Source organism: Malaclemys terrapin, chromosome 7 (genome assembly GCF_027887155.1).
Source record: "Malaclemys terrapin pileata isolate rMalTer1 chromosome 7, rMalTer1.hap1, whole genome shotgun sequence".
NCBI classification, from domain to species: Eukaryota; Metazoa; Chordata; order Testudines; family Emydidae; genus Malaclemys; species Malaclemys terrapin.
The window spans coordinates 111,172,469-111,184,968 of NC_071511.1; the positions used below are offsets into that span (position 1 = coordinate 111,172,469).

Below are 12,500 nucleotides of genomic sequence, written 5' to 3' on the forward strand. Positions count from 1 at the left end.
CATGAAACAGTAAAAAAAAAAAAATAAGATTTATAAATAATTGTGCTTAGCTTATCTAACACAAGGTTCTCTTCAGACACCATTTTTCCCCATTTTTGTTTTGGAACCCAAGTGATCAGGTTATGCTGATTTGACAAGCCCAATTTAAAAATTACCAAAAAGGTGGGTTTAATTACTATTTCTGGAAACTGCTGTATAATTCAGAAAATCAAGTGCTATACCTAAAGTTCTAATTTTTGATTGTCCTTTTAAAGTACTCAGATTGTTTATAAAGTATTTTTAAACTATTCACACTAGTTAAGTTTTAGTAATAAATACACTCATAAAAGAAGAAGTGCAAGCCTAAAACATACCTGTTTCTTGTAAATTTTCAGTTGTTCTTCAAAGTGTGCACAGAAATAAGGTATAGTTTCCTTTTCACCTACAAAGTAGAAGGACATTGTGAAGAACTAATAATTTCCTTTCACTTGATTCATATTTAAGGTATTAACTCATATTCAAGTTCACAGTATTAGGTACCTTGGGTTAAGAAAAACCTGCATGTGCATGCAGGTAGCATGATACATTCTACAGGATCATATTAATGGACTATACGTTCTGATGTCTAACATTGACATGGTGGAGATCCAATTAATTGATATTCCACATTACTACTGTGCTACTTACTTACCATCATAGTGCAGAGGTGAGTGAGTATCTTAAACTAAAACATTCTCTTTTATACTTTGGATGCAAGCCAATCTACTCTTTCCTTTTCTTAAACACACCTTTTTATGCCAGCTCCATACTTCATATGAACCTCCTTCACCTCAGAAGTATCTTAAATGTTTAAATAATCTTGTAAAAGTATGTAGAGCTGGTTTAAATATAAACATTAGAATAGGATAGCACAGAGCCTGCTAAAGAATAAAAAAGTTCACAAAGTGTCCAAGGCTGAAAGTAGACTATATTCTTAAAGATGTAATGGCACAGACTAGGAGAAACTATCTGGAATACATTTAACTAATGAGGTAGGATTTTATATCTTTGACATTAAAACTGATCCCGACAGATGCTATAACCTACCTATAAATCTCCCAAATTAATTGAAATCCTCTTCAAATTTCCCACCAATTTTACTAGGAATTCAGAAGCGCCAATCACCACAGTACTGAATTGCATAGCCCCACGAACAAATGCCACACACAGAGTGTCTTCAGCATTTCAAACTGTTGATATATGATGGGGGTGGGGAGGGATCTTCCTATGTTTTTAATGGTCACTGTTTTTTCTCATCTTTAGTGCAAATTCATTTACACTTTACTCTTCTAGGATCTGGCAAGAGATCCTTTTTCAGCTATTTCAAGGATTTTAGCAAACTCTTCACAAGACATTGGAATCTGTTAGTGCTTTACAAGAACTTGAACCTGACAGGATTATGCTGGCAAAAATATTGACCTTAACTAACACAGCCAAAAGCTAAGCATTACCACAAAGATATACCTTTACTTTTTGTTTTATGGTAGCATTAAGGACATGTCTAGACTGCCCTGCAGTTCAGACTCTGGAGGTGCAAACAGCACTGTGCACCAAAATGCTATGCTGTAACTCCCCTGTGTGGATGCTGCAGCCACAAACTAAAAGGTTCCTACTTCAAATTAATGGAATCTTGTCTGAAGAGAACTATGTTAATGTGAAGTAGAAAACTTTGTTTGCACCCACAGCATTCACATGGGGGAGTTACAGTGCAACACTTTGGTGTGCATTGCTATTCATGCCCCTCCAGTCCAAACTGCAGAACAGTGTAGACATGTCCCTAGAGACCCAATCAGGATCAAGGCCCCATTCAGCTAGATCGGGGGTCGGGAACCTATGGCACACGTGCCAAAGGTGGCACGCGAGCTGATTTACTGTGGCACACTGCTGCCAGCCTGGGGTCCCGGTCGCCAGCCCCACTCAGCCCGCTGCCAGCCTGGATGGACGGAACCCCGGGCTGGCAGCGGGCTGAGCAGCTCAATCTGCTGCCGGCCTGGGATCCCAGCCACCAGTCCGCTCAGCCCACTGCCAGTCTAGGGTTCCATCCGCCGGCCCCTGTAAATGTAAAATGTATTATCGGCACGTGAAACCTTAAATTACCGCGAATAAATGAAGACTTGGCACACCACTTCCGAAAGGCTGCCGACCCCTGAGCTAGATGCTGTGCAAACATATAGAAAAAGACAATCCTCCCTTTAAGAGAAAACGCCTAAAACAAAATAAGGAAGTCCCTCTCCTGAAGAGTTTACAGTCTAACATTAACTTTTAGCCCTAAATCAGCAACTAACTTTAAATGCCGATTGTTCAAAATAGTCTGTATTATCAGAAATAGGAGACAGTAAATATCACACACGTACAAATCCTAGTCTTGCTGAACTACATGTTTGTGTTGTGGTGGGTTTATACCACATCAATGGACTTCTGAACCCTGTCTGTTTCTCTGATCCTATGACAGTACTGTCAAACACTTTTCCCTTTGAGTATTTTTCTCTTTGCGATAATGAATATGCTGTACTCCTGGGGGAACCCTGCACCAAAAAATTAAAATTCTGCATATTTTATTTGTCAAAATAACAATCACACCAGTTTCAATTATTTTGGTAATTTATTTCAAAATGCCTTTCAGCAAGTATGTCTATAACAATACAGACAACAACAAAGATTCAGGAAATGTTTTTTGATAAACAGATTCCTTACTAGGCATATTAATACAGAATTCTGAGTAGTAATTCATTTTAAACTACAATATAGAACCGCATTTCCCATACCCCTCCGAAGCAGTGCAAAGGCTTGAGGGAGTCAGGGGTAATGAAGGAGCTGAGGGAGAGGGAAGTAACTGCTGGGAAGGAGAACTTGGACAGTTGGTGGGTATGAATGGAAAAAGTGTGGAACAGGTTTTGGGTTGTTGGTTTTTTATTTTGGGGGGGGGCGGGAGCTGTTAGGGAGCTTCCTCCATGCAGACTCTGGCTGATCCCTAGCCTCTCCCATTCAGTCAGGCACATCTGCCCCATTCCCATGTGTCCCTCCCCCCTCACTCAGACACCCAATCCCCATGGCACCCCCCCAACCACCCGTGGCCCTGCACCTCCACTCCCATTCAGCCCCTGCCCCAATCTGTCCTCCCTCACTAGTCCTTATGAACCCCTGTCTGTGACCACCCCCCAGCAGCCCTATGTGCCCCATGTTGTCTGTCTCCCCATATCCCCTGTCTCCTAACCTGGCCTGACTGGCACTGTGAAGAAGGCGTAGGCAGTTTCTTTCTCGTCCCTATGATAGCTGGGGCTGGCCGGGAGCAGCTGCTCTGTTCTAGCACCACAGCACCCCCTGGTGAGAAAAGGCAGGAGCAACTTCCAGAGAAGTTATTTTCTGCAGGAGCGGGGGGGGGGAGGGGGAGAGAGAGGGGCAAAAAATATGCACGGCCCATGAATTCTGCACTGTCACATAATTTCCCTAGGAGTACTGTTGGGATACAAAGCACTGGCAAATCTCAACTTTTAGAATTTCATTCTGGGAAAAAATCCAGAAGCCTGGGTGCTAATCTAAACTTGATGCCCATGACCAGCCCAGACTCTCTCCAACTCAGAATTCTTCTATTTTTTGTGCCATCTCAGTGGCGGAGAGAGAGACCAATTAGCATACTTCAAATTTGATGTAACAGGAACTTCTTGGTTTCATTTAAATTCAGAAGAAAGTCTAGAAAATGCATGTCCCAGAACTCACTGTAGTATTGTGTTGTAAATTTTCATTCCTACCAGATTAGAAGAAATTCTTAAAAAGCAGAGGGAAGAATCTTATCAGTGAACTCTGTGGTATAAGTTTCATACTGCCTCCAAAGGCTTTAGCATTTCCATTTCCAAAGTAGACCAGACTCCCCCTCCCCAACCCTGAAGACCTGCCACTGCATAAAAATGTCTGGGGCATGAAAGAGAGGTGGAAGTGCATACGGTTATGTTGGGAACTCAATTATCCTCCTGTTTCTGGGAGACATGGGGACTCCTTAATCAAGTATTGAGTTCAACTCAAGGACAGAGAAGTTATTTTAAATTCGATCAACTCATCATCACTACTTTGTTTAAATAAAAAAGTGTTGATAAGAGGTCAATAGAATAACTAAATGTTCAAAGTCAATTATTTTTAAGTGATCTGGGTATATTTTACAAGCTCCACAGATTACTAATACTTACTCTTGTCCAGTCGTGGTCGTGGGTTGTACCTGTATCCAACCTGACTCCAGAACACTGGCACAGAGCCTCGTGTTTGGATAAATGAGAGAGTATGATTATGGACATGAATCAATTGCTCTGTCTCCACATAATTTGCCACATTCCCATTTTTATCAACACCTCTTCGCTTATACCGCATCCCTAGAAGACAAAGAGAAAGATATTGATCAGTTTATTCAAGAAAGCTGTGTAATTTTTTTAAAAATTAATCCTAAATATGGATATTCTGTACCCTTTTGGAAAGAGTTTTTGGTGGTGAGGAAGTAAATTATGTGAAATACAAGACAAATCAGACAGGCTATCCCAACTGACAACACTGACGTCTGGTTCCTTTTCTGGCTCCCATCTCCAGTTTTATTTTAATTTGGCAGAGATGAAACAAGGCTTTGGTTTTAGTCCTTATCCTCCCCTGCAACTATTCCCAAGGGTTGCTTTTGTCTATCCAGCCTATACACCTGTACTGAAGCAGAATCTTAGCTGTAAGAACAATACTACCATTAGGACAGTACTTCCTGGACAAACCACAGTGGTAATGTCACTTGGATAACATCACTTTCATCCTTCCCTTCCCTTTCTATCCCTAAACACTGTTGCAGCAAGTGTTACCTTCATATTAGCACAGGAACAAGATTAAGAGTCAAGTGCTGATTTGTGAGTGTTGTGTGCTACTACTGGAGCAGCCCTATAGCAGGAGTTAACTATATGAAAAAAATGTTAGGGCGGGGGTGGGGGGGCCTGACGGTAATCCAGATCACACCGTTTAGTTATCACAACTCTATAAAATAATTAATCCGTTCCAAAAGGCATATAACCTTGATAGAGCAGATTTCTACCAAATGAACATGTACAAGCAAAACCTGAATACTAAAAGCCAAAATACTAAATTGAAAGTCAAACTACAGATCATCTTTGACTGACAGATGCTCCAGTTTACAGAACAGTGATGAAGAAAGCTCCATGAGCACCTTCAAGATTTGGAATATAGGCAGAATGGTTCATTAACAAATGAAAGCAATTAAATTGCCATCTATATACCTAGTTCTGTGCATTTTAAACATTTCTTGCTGCTGTGGCTATTATACTTTGTTTTTCCATCCAGGGTCCTCTGGCCTGATCGCCAAGTACAGAAGTTTGGAAAAGTTTATAATGGTTTACATCAGTATTCCAAAGGCAAGAAAGTTAGTCAGTTCGTGTAATTACACTCATATTAAGTAGGAAACTAAATTTATATAGAACATGGAAATGTAATTCCACAATATTAGAATAAGAATCAATCCCTGAAGCAGCACTGAACTTCTGAACTACAGAGCATTAGCTAAACAATACTATGTGGTGGGGGTGTCGGAAGGACGTTATGTAACTAACAGTATCTAAACTTTAAATCACCACTTTTTCCTCAAAATTTCTAAGGCACCTAGAGGATGGCAAGGTCTAAAAACAAAGCTTAAGTTTATTTTTCTGTACAGATTTGGAGGAACTAATTTTACAAAACATTAGAGCTTAGTGCTTCAGTTGTTTCTCACTTATCAGTGAATTTTGGAGTGTGGTTCTGGACTGTACCATGGAGCACTATTATTTTTGAAGTTTTATCCTTCACATCCCTTTTGACATGGTTAATATCTTGGACACTCTGCTTACCAGCTCTGTGCCGACTTCGGCGTGAGATAAGCGCTACCAGAAATCGCGGGTGAATATCATCTACGCAAATTGGCTCCTGAGGAGGCGTCTCTGGACTGCTTTTCTCATCATCAGAGGCATCACTGTAATTAACTACAAGTTCTTCAATCTGTACAAAGCCCTGGATGATGGGTATAACCCAAGAGTCCACTTCTGCGTTCTGTAAATTACAAAAAACATTTACATCTATACCAGTTTTAACAGTTACTTTTAAACTATCTACAGAGGTTTTTGATATTATTGCTATTTCTGCAGGTGTTCTTGGTGTTACTCTGGCTTTTAGAGAAGTCTTCTCAAAACTCAGGTCCAATCCCACAAAAATTCCCAGAATGCCCTGCCTCTTCATTTTGTACGAACACCTTTTTTGCCTTCTCTTCTGATAGCGATGGTGCTTTTATTTTAATCAGTGGAGCCAGAGAGGTTTTTTTGGGAAGATTGGTGAAAAATAAAACCAAAGAGCTCCCCTGGTGCATTACAATGTAACCTAAAAGTTTCATCATATTGCTCACTTTATTAATTAAAAAAAGTTACATTCTTTAAGGATTTCATTTGCATTTTACAGACAGCATCCAAATAATTTAAACTCTTCTTTAAAAAAAAAAAAAAAAAAGGTTTGATCACTGACCGTTAATAGTCGACTTAAAACACAAGAGTCAAGTGTTCTGTCAAATGGAAGAGATCTGTTGGGTAAATAATATCCTTCCAAACAAGAAGCAAAGAGCTTTAGAATATTCAGATTGGATTTTTTTTTTTTTTTAAACATCCACAATAAGTATCCCTGTTGGAATGTTGAAAGATTAAATCATCCTTGCTAAAATGTCAGATCAGTACCAAAGTCTACTCAAGAATTTCCAGAACGCTTTCAGAAAAGAACTCTCTTTTATCAGTCTTTTCAGGAGGGAGAAAGCAGTTCTTTCCTTCTTTGTGGAATTCCCCTCTAGTTGCTTTTTATGTTACACTGCTTTTTGTCTGGCTCATCAGAATCTCTGTTAAAGTCACTTTCAAAATACACCTCTACCTCGATAGAACGCTGTCCTTGGGAGCCAAAAAATCTTACCGCGTTATAGGTGAAACCACGTTATATTGAACTTGCTTTGATCCACCGGAGTGCGCAGCCTCGCCTTCCCCCCCACCCCAACCCCGGAGCACTGCTTTACCGTGTTATAGCCGAATTCATGTTATATCGGGTCGCGTTACAGCGAGGTAGCAGTGTAGTGCAAGTAAAGAATAGTGCATCTGATCCCGGCAACATCGTGTCACAAGAATTACACATTCCATTTATCTTTTTAAATTAGTTGCCATAAATGGAAGAAGTTCATCAGATCAAATGCACAGAGATCAAAATTAATGTCAGCGATAACCACTATTTCTACTTTGAAGAGCCTCACATGTTTGTGGAAAGTCAGGCATCACACATGCAGCAATTAACCACACAGTATACAAGAATAACCAAAATGTTCAAATCTTAAATGATGCATATATGGTTTAGATTAGTTTCCCCTTAAATATAAATGTTAAACAGAAATAAATTTCTTATGTTCTAAATGTACACATAAAACAAGAAAATGTAATAAAGATAAGAGACATATACTATGCTTGATATTAGTTGTATTCTCTAAAACAGTGGTTCCTAAACTGTGGTGAGTATCCCCTAGGAGGGCACGGAGGAATGTGGCGGAGGGCAGAGCAGGATCCGAGCCAGCCCCCGTGGGGGACGGAGACAGAGCGCCACCCAGTCCTGCTCTGCCCTAAGCCCCGCCCTGGCCCCAGCCGCAACTCCACCCCACCCTGGCCCCAGCTCTGTGCCCTGCTCCGCCCACATCCACAGCTTCACTCTACCCCCAGCTTCACCCCCAACACAGCTCTGTCCTCATTCCCTCTCCACCCCCAGGCCAGCACCACCTCCAGCCCATCCCCCATCCGCAGTTCTGCCCCAAGCCCTGCCTTCAGCCCAAGCTCCTCTGCTGAGTCAACTGTGCAGTATTGGAAGGGGGGCGCGGACAAATTCCATTACTGGTAAAGAGTGGGGTTACAGGAAAAGTTTGGGCACCACAGCTCTAAAAGGAAGCCTCTACTGAAATTAGCTGTGAGTTGTGTCATAAGTCATCAAGTTTCTTATTCTCCTACAAATTGTCATGTGAATTTGCCCCAAACTATCCTCTTTTTGGCTCAAAATCAGAAACTGTCATATTTGTGATATTTCCATTAGTTGTAAACTAATTTTCTACATTTTTCACCTTGTGGACAAAACCTTTATATATTTAGGCCCTGGTCTTGCAATTCTCAACAAACGAGAAGACTCCCACAGAAAGATGGCACATTTAATGGCCAAGTTTTATTTTTTAAAACCACAAATGACAGAAGGCAAGTGTTAAACTTTGTTTTGAAGTTTCTAGTGAGCCCAACTGGTTAGTTTTAACCTTTAAATCATTGTGATATATTACACTATGTTCATCTATGAGCTTGAAAATTTAGAAGACAGTCTTAATGAAGCATTTCTAATTCATATTTATATTTAAGGAAAAGTTAAAGTGGGTTGTTTGCTGCTTTATCACTTATATATCAGCCATACATACTATACTAACAAAAGCTCAGAATACTTTGATGCACAGTACCACTTTGTACACTGAATAGTATTACTATTACTTAGCTGTATTACTATAGCACAAAGGAGCCCTCACCAAGGGCTAGGATGCCACTGTGCTAAGTATTGCACAGACATAACCAACCTGGGCAGCCAGCCAACCAGGGAAAGAGGCACCCCTATACTGCGAAGGTGCCTAGAAGTCCTCTCAAGTCCCCTACCAGGCAGATGGCCAAGGTGCTGGGGAGCCTAGCACATGAGCTACCAGGAAAACAGGCAGGTTTCTGTGGAAAGTTTAGTTAAAATCAACATAATCCCACAGAATATTTCCATTGCAACAAACCTGTATTTTCCTTTGGACAACTATGTTAGAAAATTTCTGACCACCTCTACTGAATTGTGCTCAGCTTTAACACATTTAGGATACACTTTTTAGAAAACAATTACTCACATCAGTATTGATGAGATCTTGAATCATGTGTTTGTTCCAAAAGAATCTGTCATCAACCTATAAGAGAATAAAAATGGCAGTATTTTAAACAAGGTTTTTCAGAGCCTCTCAGTAAAGAGACAGATGTGATCCCAAACATGAATTAAACTACCCAATAACTCCAATTGGTTATCCAACCCTTCGCTGCTCACTCTTTTTTTTTTTCTCCCCCTTAATCCAAAACATTTTGAACAGATCTCAGACCAAGACATGTTCTTGGTAGTTTTTAATTTTGTTTTCATTATGTAGAAACCTAATGTAGGGCCAGTTGGTGATCTGGCCTTTAAAAGTGTCAAAATCAATACCACTAGGACTCAGAACAAATACAGTATGTTGAAAACACAGACTGGGCAGTCCTCTTCTGACATATAAATACTTACTTTCCTCCACAGTGGCAAGTTAGTCTTCTCACATGAGCTTTGCTTCTGGACAGAGTTTGTTAGGTCATAAGTCAGACTGTAGTAAAAGGAGTCTGAATCCATGAACATTTTGAAGAGTTCTTCTAATAATCTCCTCTCCAGTTTCTCCTTCTCCTTACTTTCTTTTATCTGCAAGACAGAAGAATATTATTACCTTTTTAGTGGAGCTAAATAAAAATCAGGTAAGGACACTTGCAGACCAGCATGCACACTCTAACAAAAACAAATTTTCCTGATGAAGAGGCCCATGTAGATGTAGGCAAGATCAAATTTAATATAAAACAAAGTAGTAGTAGTAGTAGATTCTTAGAGGTGCTGGGCACAAATGCAATTTTCCTTGTGCATCTCATGTATCGCAAAGCATTTTTTCCAAGAACAGTATCCAGAAGGTGGTGCAAGCAAGCTGGATATGAACATATTTTATAAACCATTTGGGGAATTTTATGAAAACTATTGGCCTAACAAAATGTTTTGCTAAATTACTCAGGTTTATTCAATTTAACTTCATTCAAGATTTCAACCTACTGAATATTACCATGGAGATTTCAATCTAGAATTGGAAGACTAATAGAAGAATTTTGCTAGAGTCGAGTCTCTCTGAGTAGACTTGAGCCCCAAGTCTTCTTTTTAACTTCAACACTATGAAGACAACCACAGGCACTTATCAAGCAAGCAGTCACAGTCACATCTATAAAAGTTAGGGATCTCACCTGGAATAATTTTGGTGATTTAAGCTATTTTATTAGTGATTCTTCAGAAGGATGTTCAAAGTCAAAACTGACTGAAGGAGAGAGATGCATGTGAAAGATTCTTCCTCTCATGATCATGAACAGAACAAAAATAAACGGATAGGATGGATAAGGATCTCTTGCACTTAGAAAGGCCTTGTTGCTACAGAAAAATGCTGCAGATGCTGAGGTAATATTACATCGCTGTCTGTAATAAAACCAGCAAGTTAGAAGTGACTATAGTAAATGAAAATTCCCTATGCCCCTTGGATTTATTCAGCAGAGATAAATTGGATTCTGAGCCAAAGTGGGAATCATTCCACAATGTTGATTTCAACATATTTCAGCTGAAATGAAAAAGATCTAGAAATGCACCACAATGTAAATTTGTAACAATGCCTATTATTGTCTTTGTAAGAGAGGAATGCTACTCCAATCTGGGTGCCTTCTGGGGCTGTGTGGCCACATAGGCAAATGGGCTGACGAAGGGGGCTGACGAATTGTTCTAAAAGAACTATCTTGAGAACACGAGGAAGCAGTTTTCAGCTGAGGTCTTTAAATCAAGAAGAAACAGATGAGTTTAGGGCCACACATAGCAGCCATCTTTCGCTCTTACTGCATAGTTCCCTGGCTGGGATGATTTGCCCTGGCTGGGATGATTTAGTTGGGAATTGGTCGTGATTTGAGCCGGGGGTTGGACTAGATGACCTCCTGAGGTCCCTTCCAACCCTGATATTCTATGATTCTAAGCCATGCAGAAGTAGTAGATGGTAACCATCTCCACTTCAGCCTCTTCTGCCCACAATTCTGAGAAAAAGACCAGTTGAGCAGGTCACTCATTTTTGCTACGTTGAATTGCCAGCGAAGTCCCTCTTGCTGCCTCCCATTCTCATTTTAAGGGCAGCAGACAAGGAATCCACTGAACCCATCTTGTAAGAAGGGAATGTCCAGAAAAACAGTAGCAAGGCAAAACAGCAAGTGGACAATCTTAATGACAGCAAGAAATTGGACATTTGTTAGTTTGATTCAGAGAACACAAATATGTGGCATCTAGCCAAACTGAAATTATGGGGTCACTTGCACTACTGCAGAGTCATACATGGGGTCTTGTATGTGCAACAGAGCTAGAAGTTATCAAATGAAATTTTTCTATGATTTACACTTATCAGTAACCAGTGTTCTTCAGATATTAGTCCCAAACAAAAATGGAAATTTGGTATTTTCAATCAAATTTTTCTAGAGCAAACCTATGACAAAATCCACGATTTACTGTACTCTGGAAATAAACGTGTGTTAAAGTATCCAAATATTGTGAAGTGGTGGCTTTCAGCTACCATACAAAGCCACCAACAGAAGTGGCCCACATCATTATTGATGTACATCTTTACATTCCACCATTTGGTTCTTCTAAATATTTAAACTCAATGTTAACACCTAGGCTTATAAAAATACTAATTTTTATTATGTTACTCAAAGGAACAGAGAGCAGGACTTAAAAAACTGAACGTTCAACTGAGGAGAAATACTTTACCAGTAGAATCTCACCTTCAGTTGAAAGTTAGTGCTAAGCAGGGGGCCTAAACTCTCCCTCTTGAGTGTTTCAGCCAGGTAAGCCAGACTGAGCTCTGGGAGTGGGGGTGTGAAACATTGTGAATTCTCCACCCACCCACACACTCCCCTTTGCTATAGCCATTCTGAGCAGCAGTGCCGCCTTCAACAAGAAGAGGGAGTGGGGACTTACTTCCATGACAAATTAAATACATTTGCTGCTGACTGAAGGTGGGGAATGGCTGCAAGAGAGAGGAGAGGACAGACTACAGACAAAAAAAATTGCCCGATTTTTACACTGGAGATTATAAAGTGTTTTCTAACGACCAATCAAACTATCACCTTCAATTAGATTAGCATCTAAAAGACTCAAAATAAACTATCATTTATCTCGCCTTCCCAGACAGAATATGAAATTAAAAGGAAAAAGAAATGTATGCATGTAAAGCTGCTTGCCAGACTATGGCAGCTCCAGGATAGGTGCAGCTCTGATATGGTTTCAGGAGAGAAGACACTCACTTGTCACCTTAACAGGTAGTATACCCAGGAAAAGAAAGTCAAGAAAATGACTGAAGAAACTTCTTAACTTGTAATTAGGCTTGGAGAATTTGATTTTCATTTTGTTATCATTTTGACGCTAACATAAATGTTTATTTTTAAGCTTTTTTATTTATCAATTTAAGTTTTCACAGTTGCTGGAAATTATCGGGGTCAGACAATTATTTAATCATAGTAGACTTAAGAAGTTAAAGCTTTATAACTGTTAAAACACAAACTGTCAACATCAAATGTCAAAGGAAATATCCTTACCTCAAA

At 39.8% G+C, this 12,500-nt stretch overlaps 1 protein-coding gene across 2 annotated transcripts in view; it reads right to left on the reverse strand.

Annotated features, from left to right (window-relative positions):
• The window catches only part of INPP5F (inositol polyphosphate-5-phosphatase F), a 105,938-nt gene that overhangs the window by 30,579 nt on the left and 62,859 nt on the right, over positions 1-12,500 (reverse strand). For both annotated transcript variants that reach the window (XM_054034309.1, XM_054034310.1), the window contains exons 5-9: positions 9,370-9,537; positions 8,951-9,007; positions 5,877-6,075; positions 4,200-4,379; positions 354-421 (exon numbers count right to left, since the gene is read on the reverse strand). In XM_054034309.1, the coding sequence (XP_053890284.1) occupies positions 354-421; positions 4,200-4,379; positions 5,877-6,075; positions 8,951-9,007; positions 9,370-9,537 (672 nt within the window). The remainder of the gene's footprint in view (positions 1-353; positions 422-4,199; positions 4,380-5,876; positions 6,076-8,950; positions 9,008-9,369; positions 9,538-12,500) is intronic.